This window comes from Urocampus carinirostris, chromosome 2, assembly GCF_059441175.1.
Source record: "Urocampus carinirostris isolate Australia breed hairy pipefish chromosome 2, RoL_Ucar_1.0, whole genome shotgun sequence".
In the NCBI taxonomy this organism is placed as follows: domain Eukaryota; kingdom Metazoa; phylum Chordata; class Actinopteri; order Syngnathiformes; family Syngnathidae; genus Urocampus; species Urocampus carinirostris.
In genome coordinates, this window is record NC_142350.1 from 13,085,951 (window position 1) to 13,107,033 (window position 21,083).

Consider the following 21,083-nt stretch of genomic DNA (forward strand, 5'->3'; position numbering starts at 1 on the left):
GTAGCTGACATTTCCAGTTGTAGGAAGTTCTTCTCATTATGATTTACCACTGGAAAAGCCTACAATCATTTCCTCATAAAAAAGATCCATATTGCAGTATTACAAATTTCATAGTACCCTTATGTGTAGCATGCACCTGTCCAGATAGGGGCAATGAGGCTTCATAGGAAAATGACGTACAAACTAATTCTAGCTGCCGTTAACCACGAGTGAATAAGAAATGCAATGGGGAGCCAAAGCCACTAGTGAACAATGTCGGCGTCATTTTTAAGCAGGCTTATCGAGAAACATGGCTATTTTAAACATTATACCCGAAATGTAAACACTTTACATCCTTGAAAACAACATTAAGATTTGAGCATATTCAAGAACTCTGAAAACAGTACCCTGGGACTTAACAGTAACATTCAACACACACTAAAGACATGAGACACCCTTCATTAACAATACTTTTATTGGTGCTTGCTGCCAGATAAAAGCAGATAGCAAGGAGCTTAATAACAATAATATTCAGTTTAGAAGGGTTTCCTTTTAAAGGATGGATGACCCTTCCACTGATGTGAATGCTACAAGACACAATAACGAGAACAGTCACAACAATGGCTGTCATTGGCTTGTATTACAATGACTCCTCTGAAAGAACGTTGGCTAGTGTTGTACAGAACATCACCTGGACCACCTTTGGCATCGGGGAAGTATAACAATTTGAGAAACATGGGATGTAGTTCAGCAAATAGTGGCGACTCAACTGACAGTGCGAGCCAGGCCTTTTTTTGTATGCATTTCAATTAATAGGCTTAAGTATGTTTACTTTAGGATTATTAGCAATCAATTCAGTCACGTTTCTTTTGGAATACTGCTAAGGGAACTTGATAAGATGCTGAGCTAATTAATGTGAAGGGGTGTTCATAAACGTGGGCTAGTACTCCTGTTTTGTTAAACAAGTCTTCCATTGGGGTCTACTTTTGACTCATTCAATGCCAGACGTTTCTCTCAAATTGGAAGAGCTGGTGCCAGCCAATTTTTTACCATTTTGATTAAGTTTTAAATGACCTAGAGAAAGTTTAGTTCTGTAGCTATACAGGCATAATAATCATCAAAAGAAAGCTTGATCACTGATCTTTAATAAGAAAAGGTGATTTTTGGAGCTCCGCAGAATTCGATTTGATTTAATTTTTGTGTTCAAAGTACTGCATGGAATGATCGATGTGCCTTTTGATCAATTTTTTGAGTTCTGTTGTGTTGATGGTTTACGTGGTCACAGATATAAGTTACAGGTGCCTAGACCTACCAGCAACTTGCATGGAAACTTTATTTCTTTCAGGATACCAAAAATTTGGATTTTTTTTGCCTGACCGGGTTATTAGTGCAAATACGGTGCAAACCTTTAAGCAAAGGTTGGCAGAAATAGATTTGTCAAATTTTCTTAGGGGAGGGGGCGTAAGGTGACCATGTTTGGCCATGCTCACTCTCAGCATTAGTTTTTTTTTTGTGTCATGTTTTGATTAATGTATCCAACAATACCTTCAATAAACATTTCATCTATTTCATCTATTAATGCTTCCCATAGATACAAGGGCAACCTGCCTGCAGTTACATTTCATTGCAAGAACACTGAGCTTATGTATGAACGATACATGCATTTTGCAAAAACGTTTTACGCACCTAGTTCTTTCGTGATCTCGTTTTTGGTCATAATGGCAATCTCTCGTCGTCCCTCTCTTCCTTGACGATCACAAAGGGACTTTGTCATCTTTTTAAGAATGAAAAAAGCTCTTGAAGTGTTAACTGTCGATATTTATCTGTGTATTTGCTTCTTTTACCACACTAAGCCTACTTGTCATATGGAGCTACCTACACAATTCAATCGCTAGATGGAGGAAGCAAAACTAGGAAGTTGGGCTTCCTCAATGTGGGACAAATATCTTATCAAAGCCACTCCTGTCATCAAATGGTGATTTATCATACTGAAATCATTCATAGAGGCTCAATAATTACTGATGAGATGCACCAAACTTTTTATAATATATTTTTTTTTTTTTATAAAACTTAAAAAACGTGTTTTTACCTTATGGTTCTAAGGGACAATGCATTTGAAAACATATTTATATGTTATGGCATTGAATTAGTCAAATACTTTAATGTGAATGATCAGTTTTGCAACTTTGTGTATATTCAAGCATTTTATTGACCTACTGTGAGGAGACCACAGTAAATTTAATTGGCAGCCACAATTTGAGGAACTACGGTAAATGACACAGTATTGCACAATTTTCCTTCAGTTGTGACGATACCATATGCCAGAAAGCGCAAAAACATTCATTCTTAGGTGACACACTACCAGTTATTTTGTTAGTGTTTATTCGATGGCCACGATTTGAGGAAATTCCAAATTTCCCCCTTGAGCCGGGAGACTTAACCTTTTTAGATTCTCTTTTTGGTTAGTGAAAGAGTTTACTCTTAGATATCCGTGTACATTCTGAGGTATTTACAGTTACGACCCGTTTTTTTCTTCCTGGTGGGAAAAGGCAGGCGTTTTGATTATTCAAGGAAAAATTACAAGCACATTTGTCCATTATATGAACGTTTAGAGATGGACTCCAGCAAAGTTGAAGTCTTGCTAGTTGTGTTTCAAGTTTGACAACTCTACAGTATGTTTCTGCTAATGACGTTAGTCTGGAGAAAAGCACCCACAAATGTTATTATCTCCTGGGTTATTATGTACAGAAGTGTTGTTATTACTATTAGAGTGAAATTCACTTATCAAGTGCAGTATGCGAGCGAAAGCTTTTAGCTTATTCCAATAAAGCGGGAAGAAGACAGCGTAGTGATTTTCAATCACATTGATGTTTGTTTTGGTGGAGAGAAGCTTTACAGGCTTGGAAAATGAGGTTAGATGAAAAAGGAAGGAAAAAAGCAACCAGAGCAGCATTGAGATGAACAAAGACATGATGGATAGGTCTTTGCTTTGTTCTTCTAATAAAAAAATGTATAAATAGAACATCCTGCTTGGAGTGAGTGCGCATATGGTGAAGAAAATCTCTTGAAGCTTACACATTGGTGCACACACAATTGCCAACATCTGCTGCACTTTTTCACCGTCTTGATTCGACGTTGTTGGATTTCCTGAGATTCCAGGTGTCCCTCAGGGTTTTGCAAATTCCAACATTGGCCGAATGATTTGATCAATCCACTCTTTGAGGTCGGGTGTCAGCACCAGAGAAATTAAAACACGCGCGCGTACATCCATGCAGACAAGATCTTCGATAGTGTCTCTCAAACCTGACCTGCAGGCACTTCATCACTAAGCATTCAAAAGAAAACACGAGGTGGGGAAAAAACACACACAAAAAAAAGATTGGTGAGGTATCCTTTAGGTAATTCGAAGGAATTTAGGCTTGTTAATACCACCTTGGAATGCACTATATATTGATATATGTGTATGTATATATTTATATATGTACTGTATATTGCTGTTAACATAAGCAGAATAACTTTCGATAAATATGGCAGCCTCTTTTTCAGTAAGAGGCACCTCCGGTGAGCTTTAGAACCCAGCAGCGTTCTCAGCTCTCACCGAAATGGAGGCAGACTTTTTTTGTAATTCGATTAAAACTTGAACGACATCACCAGCTTTTTGGTCACTCTTCATCCTTAGTTTCCCTTTTTTGCTCCTTTTCCATTTGTTCAGCTGCCTTCATGGAAAGGTCGGGGAGAGCTTCAGCGGGGACCCTCGCCGAGGTGTCTTGTTGATCCACTGTTTGCTTGGCGGACGCCTCATCCTGTCAATAATGGAAAATCCTATATTATATATTTAAAACATTCAGTGGCATTTACAGCTTTATACGTCACAGTGCCATTTTACCGTAACTATACGGGCAGTGGAAAAGTAAAATAGGCGGTGAATGATTTACAGTTAATCCCGATTATCAGGCACACTCAAAATCCCCTAATTTTGACAGAAGTGTTACTTAAAAACCGGAAAATGCGATTGAAAAAAATGTAAAATGTGTTGTACCGATGAAATGATACTGCATAGGATAGCTGTTGTGCCTTTGAGAGACATAATGGTCTTCTGATGCCTTTTTCTGGTTGACATGTTTATTTTTTGTTGCAAAAAAACAAAGCAAAAGAGGAGGGCAGAACTTTGAGAACATCTCAGAGGCCAATTTAAATTGCTTATGCAAATCCTCTTTTGTCGTTGCTTTGGACAATAATTGTCCCATGAGTACGAAACATATCGTGATTACTTAAAGATTTTTGTTTATAGTAACGTTTTGTAAAAAAAAGTTAAGTACTCCTGTTTTAATTGTTGTTAGCATGCCTTAGCTTAGAATAAATCTGTATAGTTTAATTGTTTTTAGTTTTACAATGACCTTAGAAGGGTAATTGTTGAAGTGCAAAAAGTGGATACTTAAGAATGAGGACAGCACAGTAACCATAAATGTATTAATTCAATTTAGAGGTGGAACCTGATATCATAATGTAAGTTATTATTATATGAAATGTATTTTTCATGCCCGACCCTAGTTCTTACTGTTTAGGTTTAATTCCAACCGAGTAATAATCCAGTGTGCCTAATGCATGAAGTTATTTCTCACAAAGGACTATTTTTTTGGTGGTGCCCCTTATAATTTGGTGCGGAAAATATTCACATATTCGGAAAACCACTTTCATAATGTCTTACCTGCTCTGAGAAACGTTGATTGACCTGATCAGAGAACTCTTGCATCTCACCCTCTTCGCCATTTGAGTGACAAGTCGGACTCGCGACTTCAATGCCGTGGCTTTCCAAAATGGCAGCTTCTACATATAAGAGAAGGTCAATATGATATTTATAGCAGCTTTAACTTCATTCTTACATTCAACCCTCACCAATATTGGCTCTACGCTTCATCTCCTTGCGACGGTTAGCAAACCAGTTGTACACTTTTAGTGCAGTCACGCGTTCAAACTCAGACAACTTGCAGCCTTACGGAAAAGAGAGTAAGAAATCGGTATGCTCCCCATAGTGGAAATGTGATCATCAATGGTGAATGCATTGTAAAAAACCTGGTTTCTGGATCACAGAGTTGCAGGCATTAGCAATTTCCTCTCGCTTTGCCTCGTCTGGGTACTGGTTCTCTATAAAGAAGCTGGAAAAATAATCGGATTTTGTCATTTTTGCGACAGAATTAAAAGGAGAAACATTTAAACACAGTCATAAAAGTTAAATGAACAGTGTGTATTATTTGACCACCAGATGTCTCTGTATGGTGTAGTGAAACTGAAAAGGAGTGCTGAAAAGTGCAAGGAAAAATATAATCGACGGAGACGGTGACTAAAGCGCACCATTTCACTTTTCTTACCCAGCATTTTTGAGATTTCGGAGACGCGAAGCAGCAAGATAGCGGACAATAATGTAGACTCCCTCTAGGTGAGGCTCATGTTATGTAAAATAAATGCTAACTTGTCAACCTAAGAATATTGAAGAAAAAAGCATGTTTATTTGATAATACATGTATTTCTGCTCAATATGTAAATCAAGATTGTTTTTAATAATTGTCTTTCACAACTAGGATGCGTTAGATAATACACACTGTCCCTTGAAGTCTGGACATGAATTACGCTCCAAATTCTTTAGGTTGATGACGATACAAAGCCAAAAACAACAATATTGAAAATAAATAAAGGAAGACAAAATTAAAAATAAGTACAAGACAAATAATGATAGAAAAAAAACTGGTATTAATATAGGTTTGGGATTAAAAAGGTGAGAATGGTGCGGGGGAAATGCCGTATTTATACGTGTATAAGAAGTCCCCTAATTTATTAAAACTGTTATGAATTTTCTTTGTCTTTCTCTCAGCTCAAACTAAGCAGTGAAAGTGACAAATGTAGTTTAAAACACATAGCCATGATTATTATTTTTTTATGAAACTAAGAACACAATACCAATATGAAATGTGCAAGGTGTTTATTTCATGTCCTTCAAAGTCCCATTCATCGTCACATATTTCCGTCATCGTGCTTCTGTGCATTTATTCATATCTGTTTTCGCCATCCTCTAAAATTCCACTCTGGTATTGTGAATAATAATAGTGTGATAATTAGAAAATCGAATGTGCATTACATAAAAAATAAAAACGATACTCTTGCCCACACAAACTACACTATTCTAATTTAATGCACCACTTCAAACACTCTGAGAAATCTTACAATACCCCACCCCATATTGTTAAGCTCAATGTCCATGAACGTAAATTTTCATCCAATTAAGAGATTGAGGCATGGACTGTCGTGTTTTAGTTCAATCAGAGACAAAGCTAGTACCACCACATTATTTGCGTCTGCAGCACAAACTAATATTTTGAGTGCAGAGCATTTGTATTTATTGATTGAGATATAATTTCATTAAAATCGAATCTGACTCGCATTTATTTATCTTCATCTATTTTCAATTTGGCCAATTTTACTTCATCATACAGTCATATAAACTTGAATCTGACACGCACACATCGTCCTTGGATCAAAAACAGCTCTTTGGAATCAGCACTGCAGAGGGCCCCGTGTGGGCTTATTACCGTGAGTGCCTCCAGTACTTACAGCACGCGTCTAATGCACAAATCAATCGCGGACAGAGTGGGTGGAGAGGGTGGCAGGAGTTTTTTTTTTTTTTTTTTTGGTGTAGCAGTGCTTCTTTGTCAGCATCCTTATGGCCGGCGGAGAAAGAAGACAAGTTCTTTCCAGAGACGCAGCGGTAATAAAAAACTGCTTAATAATGTCGCAGCAAACAGGAGGAAGAATATGCACATGATTGTACAGTACATTGTGTGCTTATTTGATGCGGAAGATAATCCTGGTTTATTTCGAACAGGGGCCAGGAACCTTTTTGACTCAGAGCTATGAAAGCCAATTATTTTGATTTTTTGGGGTATTTGGGGGAAGAGCCACACCATATATTTTAAGAAAAAATTCAACAAAACTGCCGAACTGGACAAGAGCTTATTCTTCAGTGTAATTTATTTCATTGTGGGACGTTTGATGATATGCTAACATCTATGAAATAATAATAATAATGCCAGAGCCTGCATCTCATATCAACAAATATTGCACGTAAAATTTGCCTCCCTCCCGCAGTTACTTAAGATCATTGAGGTTCATTTTGAAATTGTCATTTTTGTCGTAAATAATGGTTTCAATACAGGGTGGGGAAAGAGTTCCTTTGTAAACATATCGATTGAGTGGTAATTTTCCATCCTCTATTCTGTTTTATAGTTTAAATTCTTTGAAATCTACCAAGAATTGTCTCATAACTTTTTCAAGCGCGTCATTTATCGTCATTTTTTCATAACTTGCACAAACTAAATTTGAAAAAAAAAAAAAAGAAAAAAAAAAAAGAATCAGGAAATAGTAGAAGACCAACATTACAATCGCATGTCTATTCTGATGCATCACATTGGCTAAGAGACACTGAAAAAAAAACTATGACATTCCTTCTAACCAGCTTTAAAGGCAGAAAAGAGCTACAGCCCACTAGTGCTAGATATGTTGCACTCCTGGCCTACATGCGTTAAAATAGTGAATTTTATCTCAAAGCCAGATGTACTCAAGAAAAGTTCTTATGTTGCTTCGTGTCCGCATATTCAGGGATCAGAATGGAGATTTTCATTTTCAGCTGAAATAGCCAGGGTCCAGGGGCCGCAGGCCCCGGCCAGGTCCAGGGCGGAGCCCGGTGGGGGGCTCAGGGGGGCAAACCCACCCGAAGCCAACGGCATTTATCTTATTTGCTATGTGAAAATTGCACTAGAATGAATTAAATCCAACAAAACAGAAACCATGTATTTTTTTCAGTTTTAAGATGTTTAAAACAATTGGGGGATTACAATGTTACAACCATCACCATTGCTGTTGTGTTTTGATGATGAAGATGGACCTTGTATTTAGCTACTAATCAACAATATATATGAAAATATATACATTAATAACCATTCATCATTAATTTGAAAATAGAATGCACAAACTGAACATGCTTAAAGAAAATACATGTCAGTCTGTGACAGTCTTCTCCAGCCATGACCACTTAAATTTATTCTTGATTCCTTTATCAATCTCGGAGACAAAAGCCTCGTCTTCTTTTCTTAGTATTTTCATATTTACTTTTTCAAACACTCATTTCACCGTTTGAAAAGACCGGAAGGAGCGCCATGTTTGAGAAAGCCAATGCTCTGAACAAAAGCTCCGCTGATTGGTTATCAGCGAACCTATCGACCAATGGTAGGAGTCGATCTATTTGTTGTGTGTTATAGATCTAATGCGCTGCGCTTCTGTTTGCCGATTTTTCTCGCGATCTCTAACTGCTAACTTGGGGTGATGAAACAGTCACGTATCATACCTCACCCCCCTAAAATATTTTCTCATCGAATTTAGACGATTTACGGGAATGACCTTTTGGGGTTCAAAAACAGCGGAAATCCGCGGAAAATTCTGATCCCTACATATACTAATATTGGAACGATAAAGGGAAGATTAGCACATAGAGAAGGTTAGCATGGTCTTTATTTAACCTCCGAGCCGGATGTACTTTTAAAAAGAGCCATTCATGGCCCACAAGCCATACGTTTTTGACAAGATTTAAAATCTATATTTAATTAGCCTAATTTTTGCATGGCATTCTGCTTGTATATATAAAAAAAACAAATGTCTGGAAACATGTAATGCAGCCCTTACCTTTCCATGATGGACTGGCACTCTTTCCTCCAGGTAAAGCGGCTTCCCCTGCGCAGTCTCAGCGGCGCGCCCACAATGGCTGGCCTGTCAGCCATAATGCCAGTCCGCCAGTCGGGTTCTTCCTTCACCATTGACCTCATTGATAAAGTTGCACCTGTAGAGTCCAGTTACCTTGTCATTATGCAGAAATATATATTTTGCAATTTGGTTATGGGCTTGGGTTTTCAATTAGAGAATGCAAACATTTACATTTCAAATTGAACGCACAGATACATCACAACATTATTCCAGAAATGCAAATAAAAAGTTAAACTGTGGATACAGCAGATTTACAGAACACATAATGGCATATTCACTAAAGTTGTTCAGCAATACATTTTTTTTTTTGATTATTTGTCAACTCATTTATATGTATTATAGTTGTGTTTTTGCCTTATTATTGTTCCGGTTTGTAACAATATGCACTCTGTCTCGAAACAAAATTGTAGTTTACTATCCATTTACTATGATAACAAAATATGTTATTATTTAAAAGGTTTGACTTTCTGTTATAAAAATATTAAAACTAGTTTAAATTGAAATGGTTTACCTATTTTATTGAATTTATTGTTGTGTAGAAACAATGAAAATCGGTCTATAAAATCAGGTAATTTGCCTGTTATGGCAGATCATATTTTTAATTTTTTTTTAAATTGTGTATGACTAAGATCAGAATTTTTTTTTTTTTTTTTAAATAGCAATAACCGTTTTTCATCTACCATATTGGATAGTTTGGCTTATTTTCACACATTTCTAATTTTTTTCAAGAAAAACATATACCAGTATATGATAAAATTAGAAAAAGAAACATAGTTTATTTAAATACTGATAATTGTTTTCCATCTATTAGACAGTTTGGTTGGCATTTGAACATATCTATTTTACCAGAAAACATATATATGGTCAAATGAGGAAAAATTAGACTTAAGAAAAGAAGAAATATCTAATATAGCAATTTGTTTTTTACTAGCAAAATCAAAAACCCGTGTAATGAAATAGGCGGATAAACCACAATTAGGCTAATGAAGTCAAATATTTTTGCAGCATATTTACCAAGTGACAATATCAAAGGGGGAGAAAATAAAAGGTTTTAAAATATTTTAGCTCTTCTTTGGATTTGGAAAAATTTACCCAAAAAGTTGAAAGCAATGAAACATATGACCAAACACGAAAATGTTCGTTTGCCTCAGTTTTTGTCACCACCATTAAAATTGTTGATTTTGATTTTTTTGTAACCTTGTATTTGATGAACAATAAAAAGATGTAATAATAAATAAGTAACAATCGTTGTTTAACATGGCTTAATTCGAGCTCTTCTACAGATATTTAATACTAGGAAAATGTAGTTCCTGATTGTTTCTTTACATATTTGCTATACCCAGAGTTAACATCAAGTATCCAGGAACCTTCAAATACCCCCCAAAAAGGATGTGCACCGCCAGAACTACTTTGTTAACAATTGTCGGGTTTGATTGTGGCAATACAGAAACATTTCTATAGAGTCTCATGGGCATAGGCACTCGATTAATTTTCTACTGGTCATCAAAGTATCCCTTAAAAGAAATGTGTTGTGTGCTTCGGGGCAAGAGGGAATATCCACAAATAGCTAGACATGGAACAAGCCAAAACTTATAGAGGTACTCATCAACTATTTGAGTAATGCTGCCAACTATTATACCATTAGACTGCCATTATAATTCGCAAGGTATGGGAATGAGTCTCTTGAGGTGATCCAATGTAGTGCAACACCAGATTCTTTTATGTAAGGTACATCAACTTTGGACAGCATTTCGCTTTACAGGTGGGGAGGTGCACACATACATGAACTACTAAGATTGCCTGAAAGCTGGCATATGCTGGCAAAGAAAGCGCCTCGGACCGGACCCCCCAGCAGCCAACCAAAGCAATTGCAATGGTAAGGTGAAGCCACCAGAGAGCAGTGTTGCCTAATTTCACGGCAGACTTTTTCAGTAACACGGCAACAATTTTAAGCATTTACGTTTTTGCAAGAACTGTTTTATCTTTGAAAACACAAATTTAAAATTCAAGCATTTTAAAAGATTTCAAGCAGCCGTACGAACCCTGTATGACTCACTGACAACAGTGATTCTGGTCTGAACCAGGCGTCTGGACATGGGATTCTGCGGTGCAGGCTCCCTTTTGGGCCCTCCGAACTGGCCTAAAGCATCATATCTACGCACTGAAGTTCATCCCAATGGTTACATGTATATATTGTTGTGACTAAAGGAAAAGTAGATCAAATTACATCAATGCCCAGTTGGCTAAAGTTCTACCGACGGTAAAAATTAAGCCATCCACGTCGTTTTCTATCCTAATGGTGCCAGACAAAATCCCAACCTATTTTTCTTTCTGCCTTTTTGCTATTTTAATGTTGTGTTGTATTCAAAATGTTCTTCTGTAGATGATTAGTAAACAAAATTCCTTAAATCTGTGTGTGTGCATGTCTTGATTAAAATATGCTGAATTTTCAAAAAACAGTAAAAAAAAAAAGAATTCACTTCAAATTGTTGTGTAAGCCAACCTTCGGATTAACTAAAATGTTTTTTATCCGTTTTCTAAAAAAATTATCTAAGAAATGAACGTGGCGTTCCTAGAAGGCGAGACGGGTTTATGAGATTTAAACTTGGCACTTCAATTTGATCTGTCAATAGATGATTGGTTTAAATAATTTAATGAACCCTACATCTGCTGCATTGAATACCAGGCATGAAAATGAGTTGGGGTTAAACAAGTTAGAACGTGGGGAGGAGATATTTGTGTACAACGCGCACCCCTGTTTGATTAAAAAACAAAATAACATTTGTTATTTTTTTCACTAAGCATTATAAGTGACAGGGCAGAACGGCGGCGCAGTGATTAGCGCGTGTGCGGCACAGTTCTGAGGTCGTGGGAACCTCCAGCGTGGGTTCAAATCCAGCTACTGGCCATACTGTGCGGAGTTTGTATGTTCTCCCCGTGCTTGCGTGGGTTTCCTCCGGGCACTCCGGTTTCCAACCACATTCCAAAGACATGCATTTCAGGTGAGTTGGCCGGTCCAAATTGTCCCTAGGTGTGACTGAGCGAGTGAGTTGTCTGTCCCCGTGTACCCTGCGATTGGCTGGCAACCAGTTCAGGGTGTCCCCTGCCCACTGCCCGGAGATGGCTGGGATGGGCTCCAGCCCCCCCGCGACCCTAATAAGGATAAGCGGTACAGCTAATGAGATGAAATGAGAGAGATTAGAAGTGACCAACATTGTTGAATATGTGCAGCCATGATTGAAATCATTTATTGACAACGTAAACTATGAGCATAATACAAACATAAAATTTTAAAATGTACTTATTTAATGTCCCTAAAACTCCATCATCATATACCCCAAAGAGTCATGTCACTCATGTACTCTTTTGCCTCTATATATTCTTAAGAGGACTTACTGTTTCCTCCTTCCTCCAACATTTGTCTCTGGTGCAGTGAATAAAAAATGTAATAAGACAAAAATATCATACCTTTTCATACGTAACTGTCTAGTGGTGAGGTTTTGACCCAGGTTCGATTTCTGTTGCACCCACTGTTTAGCGTTTGTGATCAGTGATATTTTTCGACAGTAAACCAATGCACAAATACGGCAATATCCCAACATAAAATCTTATTAATAACGCGGATCCATACGGAGTTCTTTTTTTTTAAGGTAGGAAAAAAATTTGCGTTGTACATTAATTGTTACGATACTTCCTCCTGCGCAAACTACACTGATTTTGATTCAAACACACCACTTCAAACACCTAATTCATTCTCAGCGAAATGTCACGATGTCCCCAACTCCCTCCCCAATCATGTAGGTCACCTTTTTTGATTAGAAAACGCGGAATTGTTGCCGAAAAGGTGAGAGATTTTCATGCCTGGACTATAGGAGAATGGGGAGGGCCCAGGTTTACCTGGCTGGGCTGCGCTGGCAGCGGCGGTGTACCACGGCAGCAAGTGCATTAGCAGCTCTCTCTGCCTGCTCCACATGGGATTGGAGTTGGGGTTGAGGTTGGTGTTGGGGTTGGGGAGGCAGCCGCTTGCCCCTGCCGTCAGCCCGTCTCTCTCCCCTCCCCTGGCCCTCGGGCTCACGCTGTGCTGGCTTTCGCTCCACCTCAGCCCTTCAATCAGGGTAAGATGGCAGACGTCAGTTTGAGGGGGCAAAAGGAATTTGTTCTGGGCCTTCTAATGCGATCAGCCAATGAGAATTTGTGGATAATTTCACTTTTTGCTACATCAGCCAAGTGAAGAGAAGCTTTAATCAGAAGCAGAGCGCTATGGCTGGGTTAGAGCGGAACCACTGCGGAGGATCATTGTGGTTATTGTTAGTATCAACCCGTGTAGGAGGGAGAACCAGCACCAGAGTAGCTCCAGTATGAGAACTAAGTAAACGTTCGAGAGCAAAGACGAGGGGAAGAAGAAGCAACGCAAGTCTACTAGTTTTGGGCATCACAAGTCAAAACCCAAACTGTGCGTGTTGTGATCTACGCATGCAGGAGGAAGGCGGAGTGTGTTAGTTAGCATTAATGTTCTGGTTTGACACGGGAGCCTCTTTATCTGTATAAAACTCTCACCTGGGTTATTTCTCTCCAGCAGGTACCAGCGATAGAAAGCTCGGCGTTTGGAGTCACTCATTTCTAGACCTTGCTGCAGCAACCACTGTGAGATGTAACTCTGACTAATGCCTGAATAAAACAGGGCAAAGAGCATCATATATTTTACCCTTTAGTCTACAGTAACAAAATCTATATTCATTATTTAATAATTTTCCCCATTTTAAAGTTTTTTACATGAGAGAAAATCCCTACAATAAGCAATTTTATTTATTTCAAGGGTCGGAGACATGTTTTTAAAAACACAGAAACCTATTTAATAACGCTTGAATAAGAACAAAATATTATATGTCAGCGGAGCATAGATTTGTTTATTAACTATTTATTATTTTATCTGGGTTATTATTATTATTATTATTTTTTTACCGGTACTCAATTTTGTCATTGGACCTTGATGTGTGTAGGCTGCACCTTGGTGTTATTCTTGAAACCCGAAACATACAATGATGGAGTGTCTCAAATGCATTCTTATGTCACCTGAAAAATGTTTTAAACTATGAAAACCAATGTTTATCTTTTTTCCTAGTTTAAAGGGGGATAAGATAATTCCAGTTATGCATTATTTAAAATTGTTTTGATTACATGAGACAAGTTATTCTGGATGTTTTTTTTGTGGCTTTATATGTAGGAATAGCATAAAAACCAACATGAACAACTAATTAACAAAAGGAAACAATACACTATTTGCACAAAAAACAGCTGTACGATACAATAGTACAATATGTAAAGATGTGCCCAAAGGGACTAGGCTGAAGCCGAAGCTCTTAAGTCCCTAATCCTTATTTTTTTTCCTTGCAGGGAAGACATATTTAAAATCAAAACACAGGGTGCATATGAAAATATGGTGAACAAATATACTTTATTGTTAATAAAGTTTGCAAAAGTCATTGCTAAAGATGGGAACTGATTGTTTTTGACTGATCAAGTAGTGATCTGCTTACCCGTGACTTGCCCCACAATTGCCTGAGAGATCCTTCGGTTGTTGAGGAAAGTTTTGATCTCCTCTTTCACCATGTTGCTATCCCTCCTATTGTGAAATTTCATCATAAACAATATATGTCAGTGCAAAGGCATTTTCGGAATGCAGTGGCAGACATGCTTAACATATGCAGCTAACTCTTTTATTTTTTTTCTCCAAGCTATCCCAGGATACCTGACCTGAATTAACGTGACTACACTTGTGGCAGAACAGCCTGCTGCTCTGGGAATCTCAAGTGCCATTACCTGATGTTATAATAGTCTGTCTTTGTCAGTTCTTTTTGTCCTCATCTATTCATCCTCACCCCGTGCTAATTCATGCTTGACCTTCCTCACCTCATGTATTCCTCCACCTTCTCCTCCAGGTCCCACTCCTCCTCACCGATAGCTTCGTAGCTGAATGAACGCTGCACAGCCGCGCTGGTCGGGTACAGGGGAGGAGGCGAGGCCTCAAAGCTATTGCTGGGGGATAGTGCCACGCCATCAAGCCCGGATGTCTGCGTGGTGGCCGAGGCAAGCGAGAGCGAAGATGCGGATGACGAAGAAGATGGCGCCGGGGCGTTATTGTTACTGGAAGGTGGCGGGTGGGATTCACAGTGAGGCGAGCGGTGGTCCGAGTCAAGCCTCTCTAAAGACTCCAAGGCGTGGACAATCTGGGGCTTGGTCATGCCAGAAAGGCGCAGACGCTGCAGGAGGTCGATCTGCTCGATGGTGTAGCGTGGCTCTGTCCCGAAGCATTCCATTCTGGCTTCTGCAAAATTCGTAAAACGTATAAAATAGAGAATTGTATCATATCAAAAAACAAACAACAATCAAATTGGGATGTGCTGTCTTTTCAATAGAATTTTGTTAGACTCTGATGGTTGGACAGTCTAGTGGGTTGTGGGGGCATGTTCCCCTGGAAAAAAATGTACATTCTAAATTCAAATCCATCATTTGGTGCATTTTTTGGGCAAAATCAAGAAGCTAAATGTATGATGAATGTGTGCCTTTGTAAATTATTGAATCATGAACAAACTAGTTATGAAGGCAACGACAAAGCAAACAAGTCACACCCATAAAGAATGGTAAACGAGACAGAAAATTGATGAAAAAAAATCTGCTCGTCACGTAATTACACTAAAAATAACTAAAGTTTTTCCGATGTTGATGCGGTACTATTTCAAGTTATCATATTGTTGAGTAAACAGACCAAATCACTGATAAGTTTTAAATGTAATGTAATATAAAAGTCAAATGTAATACTCATATCAGTGATTTTGTAAACTGTATTATTAAATATCAGTACTGTTATTATAGGATGCTGGTTCTTCTTCAGTGGTTTACAGGAGGTTATTGTAACGTAAATCTTACGAGACACAGTTGGGGCTCGTTTACACCAAAGCGTTTTCCTAGCTGCTCTGAATGGATATTTGTAATTGCTTGCAATGGCAGCCCCAATGTTTTTACGCTCAGTTACGGCAGTACAATGAGGTGCTGGTCAGGTTTTCTGCGCAGAATGCACAGCGCTATACCAGGGTTCCTAGAGCTTAAGGCAGGTTCAATTCAAGACTTTTGATACCAAAGTCTAAAAAAAACCACACACACAAAAAACAATTGAAACAAACCAAACCCCAAAAAAACCCACAAATATTGCTTACACACAATACATCGTGCCTTGTATACATTACCTGGCACAGCATTTACCCATGGCGAAAAACGTTTGTCGGACAGCCACTCGTGGTCCAAAGTAAACGTCTCTCTCCGAAGTTGCTATGTGTATTGTGGGAAGACCTAAGACATGTGTTTGCTCTGAAAAGCCCGACTGAAAGCACATTATCGTTTTGATAGTTGCGTTATTGTGCTCACGCCATAATGCCACTAAATCGGTGAAATATAAAAAAAGACAATTGATAAATGTTATTAAATCTTTAGATCAAACAAATATAAATCTTAATAATGTGATCACAATTTTAACAATTTTGAAAATTGAATGAAAAACATTTTAAAGCCAATTCAGGCCTTATTTCTGAATTCAATGCCATTAAGAGACTTTTCAAGGACCCACGGAAACCCTGTATACATTTTCTTATGGATTGCTGAGAGTTGAGAAATCTTGAACATGGGGAAAATGCGATGCAATGTGAGGAAAGTACATAGAGGGTATAGAAAGCCAATCGAAACTACTCAGACTTTTTTTTTCGAAGTTGCAAATTAAACTAAACTGACAGTTTGTGTTACAGGGTAAGACCAAATGCAAAATCCGGCATTTTTACATATAATAAGCAACACAAAATTTATTGCAAGCAGTATAAGAACTGGGCAGCAAAGCGGCACAGTGGTTAGCTTGTGTGCGGCACAATTCTGAGGTCAAGACTTCGAACTTTCCTGAGTGGTGTTTGCAAGTTCTCCCCGTGCTAGCGTGGGTTTCCTCCAGCCACTCGGGTTTCCTCCCGCATTCCAAAAACATGCATGTCAGGTTAATTGGCTGGTCCAAATTGTCCCTAGGTGTGAATGAGCGATTGAATTGTCTGTCCCTGTGTGCCCTGCGACTGGCTGGCAACCAGTTCAGGGTGTCCCCTGCCAACTGCCCGAAGATAGCTAGGATGGGCTCCAGCACCCCCGCGACCCTACTGAGGATAAGTGGTGCTGAGAAATGTACTAAAATAATTTTTTTGTGTTGTCTACTTGGTAAAGCAACTCAAATTTCTTTCTTCTGCATTGTCTGTCTTGCTGTGAATAAATGGCAGTTGTAAGGTTTAGTATCGCTTAATATGGGAATTGACTTTCATAAAAATGGGAGCAAACGACTCAAGTTGACAGATGTGCAAGCTTTTTGTACAGTAGGAAGACGTCCAAGAATGCCGCTGTTTGATCAGTCAAATTTAAAGTTGAAAGTTCGTTCGGAGATGTAAAAAACAACACAATCAATTCAGACTTTGTGTACTCATAAAATAGTCACAATAAGTAACGTTGTAACGTACTGTCTTGACTCCTCAACTCCCAGCCGCCCGTTAGCTTACCTGATGGAGGGGGCGACAGTGAGAGGCGCCCCGGGAGTGGCACCGTGCTTCGGGTCGCAGCGGGAACGCACCACTGCCGCATGGCCCACTCGGCTAAGACTAGTCCTCCTTAATAGAAGACAGAAACGCCGCAGCGCGTCGCGCTAGTTAAGTGCTTATTATCATGCTGGCAGCGGCAAAAGAAGACTTGCCGGAAGGCTAAATCGGCTAAGCTAACAGCGCTAAGTCTGACTGGTTCCCTAGAGCCTGCTCTGGGAACCATCCATTAAGTTGAACGATGTTTTTCCAAATTAAACGCGGAAGTCAAAAATACTCCGCTTAAAAGTAAAAGCTCCTTCCATCTTGAAGCTTCAGTCGCGACGTCAACTTTTGATTTTATTCTGAAAAATACAGAAAGCGACGTTCCCAGTTTTGTCTCTCCTGATGAGAATTCCTGCTCTTTTTTAGAGAAACGTTTTTTTCGGCTCGGCTCGCAAAATAGAGCCGGCTCTTACCGCTCCCAACGTTTCCTAAGATTTATTTTTGCTGTAATTATGTATTACCAATAATGATGAAACATTGTGTGCCCAATTAATTAATTTTGAAAGTCCAATGTGCTCCTATCATGTAATAGCATGTATCGTTTCAATATACAGTGAATGTTTCCTCAATTTACACTTTCAAATGGTTTCTTTTAAAGCAAAAGACACTGAGATGAGAAACTCATATTAGAGAGAGAGATAGGGAGTTAAAGAGAGCGAAATAGAGGAACAAAGATGAGGAGAAAGTGAAAAAGGAGGGAAAAGACAGTGAGAGAAAGAGACAAGAAGAAAACGAGAAACTGAGAGAAAGGAGGAACAGATGGGAATAAATAAAAATAACAAATGAGAGGGAAATAAAAAGTGAGGGACAGAATGAGAGAAAGAGAAGGAAAGAGAGAAAGCAAGAGGATCAGAAAGAGAGACAGAAACAAAAAAGAGAGAGAAAGAGAGAGGGCCATTAAAAGAAATACAGTGAAACAAAGAGAGAGAGAGATAGAGAGAGAGAGAGAGTGAGAGAGAGAGAGAGAGAGAGAGAGAGAAAGATTGAGAGAGAGAGACTGAGAGATAAAGATGAAGAGTGAGATAAATAAACGGAGAAAGAGATAGAGAAATAAATAAAGGGAGTGAGAAACAGAAAAAGAGAAGGAGAGAGATAAAAGGAACGATCGGGATCGAGTGATAATCAAAGAAAAAAGAGGGAAATAAAAAGAAAAACTGACAGAGACATAAGGAGAAAGAGAGAAAGTAATGGTCTGCATTTAAATAGCGCTTGAAAAGTATAAAGAGAGAGAGAGCGAGTGAGAGAGAGAGAGAGAGAGAGATAGAGAGAGAGAGAAAGAGAGAGAGCGAGAGAGAGTGAGAGAGAGAGAAATGGAGAGAGAGAAAAGGCGTTTTGAATGGACCTGTCTCCTCATCATTAAGGATCCGGCTCCCTTAAAAGAGTCAGCTTATAGAGACCTTGTGTTTTTGAACGACATGTCACAATTCGTTTCAGCTAACTTATTTAAACTTGGGGGACAGATGCTAAGAGAACATAATGTTGACGAATCATTTGCGTGTTACATATTGGCAAACCTGTTATGGAATCCCCTGACGAGTACAATTTGAGTTAGGTTAGCACTGTAGCTAGGTTAGCTCGTCGCTATATAGCAAGGGGATGGTCCCACAGCGCTTACCTCGTCTGGGGCGTTGGTGGACGGACAGTAGCCGCTGGCGAGAGGGGCGACCTGTCAACAAAAAGGTGCCTATCGACTCCTAAATGTCACGATCCTTAGGCTTTCTTTTCTTCTTTTCGCCCATTTAGGGCCAATTAAGGAGATCGAACCGCTGGGTCATGTTGTCTTTGGGCTATGCAGCAATACTGTATGCAAATACAGTACAAGGAGTCTGGATTTATGACCCGACACCACCGTCGTCAAGTATGTCTGGATTATTAAGACTTCCGGTTGTGCCGTAAACACATTATTGTACACTCATTTAGCAGCACTGCAAAAATATAACTCGAAACACATTTCCCAAAGAAAAGTATTAAAATAAAAAATGATATGTATCCCTACAAAAACGGCAAATCTACAATCATTGGACACTTCATGTTTTGCATATGCACCCAAAGTGACCTTATTGTGAATCTAATGAGATAAAATGGAAACGGGCATGAATTATTTATCTACATTGCCTAGGAAAAGTATTGTTCCCCCCCAGCCCCCACCAAAACCCCACTAACTTATTTACATATTGCTATAATTCAGTCATTTAACTTATAGATAAAAACTCAACATATTTTCTACGAATTAACAAAATTTGATACACAATTGAGAAAAGAGAAAACAATTATTCAACATGTTATATTGTGCTAACAATATAAACAATGCTAATAAATAAAACATTGAAAAGTAGACGTTGCAAAAATATTTGCCAGCTTTGAGTTACTACTTAGTACAATCCCCTTTTGCGACAATACTGTAACAGCCACAAGTCTTTTTTGGGTATGTCTTTATACGTTTTGCACGTCTTTAAACAAAAATATACTTATAAAACAGCTCAAGTATTTAAGTTTTCCACAAATATTTTATATGACTAATGTCTGGACTTGCTTTGCCATTCTAACACTGTTATATTGTTAATTTTAAACCATCCCAATGTAGATTTAGCTTAATTATTAGGGTCTCTTGCAGACTTCAACAAATGTTCTGCCAGAATCACCATATATTTGGCTCTATCCATCTTTCCATCAACTCTAAGGATCTTCCCGGTACCTGCTGAAGAAAAGCAACCCTCAGAGTGTGATGCAGCCACCACCATGTTTGACAGTGAGGGGGTGTTCTTGGGTGTTCAGTGTTACTTTTTCTCCGAACGTAACACTTTGCATCCAGCCAAAAAAAGTTAAATTTTGGTCTCATCTGACCAGAGCACTTTGTTCCACATTTTATTTGTGTCTTCAAAGTGGCTTGATGTTAACGCCAAGCAGCCGCTTCATGGTAATCTTTCAGAAAAGGCTTTTTTCAATGCCACTCTTCCACGAAGAGTCGATTTATGCAGAGTACGACTAATAAATGTCTTAAGCACAGATTGTCCCACCATAGCTGTCTATTTGATCATGCGCCTCTTGGGTGCTTTTCTGATTAGTTGTTTCCCTTGTTTGGGCCAAAAGTTTAGAGGGACAGCCAAGTCTTGGTAGGTTTGCTGTAGTTTAATGCTCTCTCCATTTTTACTTATACTCGCACATGACACACAGGTGTACTCCTTTTGTCATTGCTAGTCATTTAGGTTGACATTGAAACACTCAGAAGTCACCAGGGAACTCCTGCAGTCAGTTGGCTAAGGTCAATATTTTGGCAACACATGAATATCATATGAAATCTGGTTCCACTTCCTGATTGTGTCTTGCATGTTGTTTATTTTTAGAAAATATCTTTAGTTTTTTGGCTTTAAGTTCTACGAGGGTGCAATACTTTTGCTAGGCACTGTAGGTCCAACTTCCGTTCATCTGTTTCCTCGTCAAAGAAAGAACATTTTGTTATAATGAAATATCAATAAAATAAATCAAAATCAATTATTAAATTGATAGGAAGTACAATTAGAATTGTCTTTACTGCCATTGGTAACAACATATTGAACATTGTTTACAATAAGATTAGACGTCAAACTCCAGGACGAACATGTAACAAAGTACTTAAAAGACACAACAGATCACAGAAAG

At 38.6% G+C, this 21,083-nt stretch overlaps 1 protein-coding gene across 4 annotated transcripts; it reads right to left on the minus strand.

Moving 5' to 3' along the window:
- Positions 1-436: 436 nt before the first annotated feature.
- On the minus strand, positions 437-19,294 carry LOC148371082 (homeobox-containing protein 1). Of its 4 annotated transcripts, XM_088328973.1 has the most exons (11): positions 19,060-19,294; positions 17,364-17,471; positions 14,698-15,112; positions 14,325-14,410; positions 13,345-13,455; positions 12,685-12,891; positions 8,710-8,863; positions 5,053-5,135; positions 4,876-4,971; positions 4,688-4,806; positions 437-3,782 (listed from the first exon to the last, which is right to left on the minus strand). In XM_088328973.1, the coding sequence occupies exons 2-11, from the start codon at positions 17,443-17,445 to the stop codon at positions 3,642-3,644; spliced, it is 1,494 nt and encodes a 497-aa protein (XP_088185099.1). In that variant the 5' UTR covers positions 17,446-17,471; positions 19,060-19,294; the 3' UTR covers positions 437-3,641. The 4 variants fall into 4 exon arrangements, with proteins under 4 accessions (XP_088185099.1, XP_088185101.1, XP_088185103.1 ...); XM_088328975.1 differs by lacking the exon at positions 19,060-19,294 and having other exon boundaries at positions 4,688-4,803; positions 17,364-17,804; XM_088328977.1 differs by lacking the exons at positions 12,685-12,891; positions 19,060-19,294 and having other exon boundaries at positions 4,688-4,803; positions 17,364-17,805.
- Between the last annotated feature and the right edge of the window lie 1,789 nt (positions 19,295-21,083).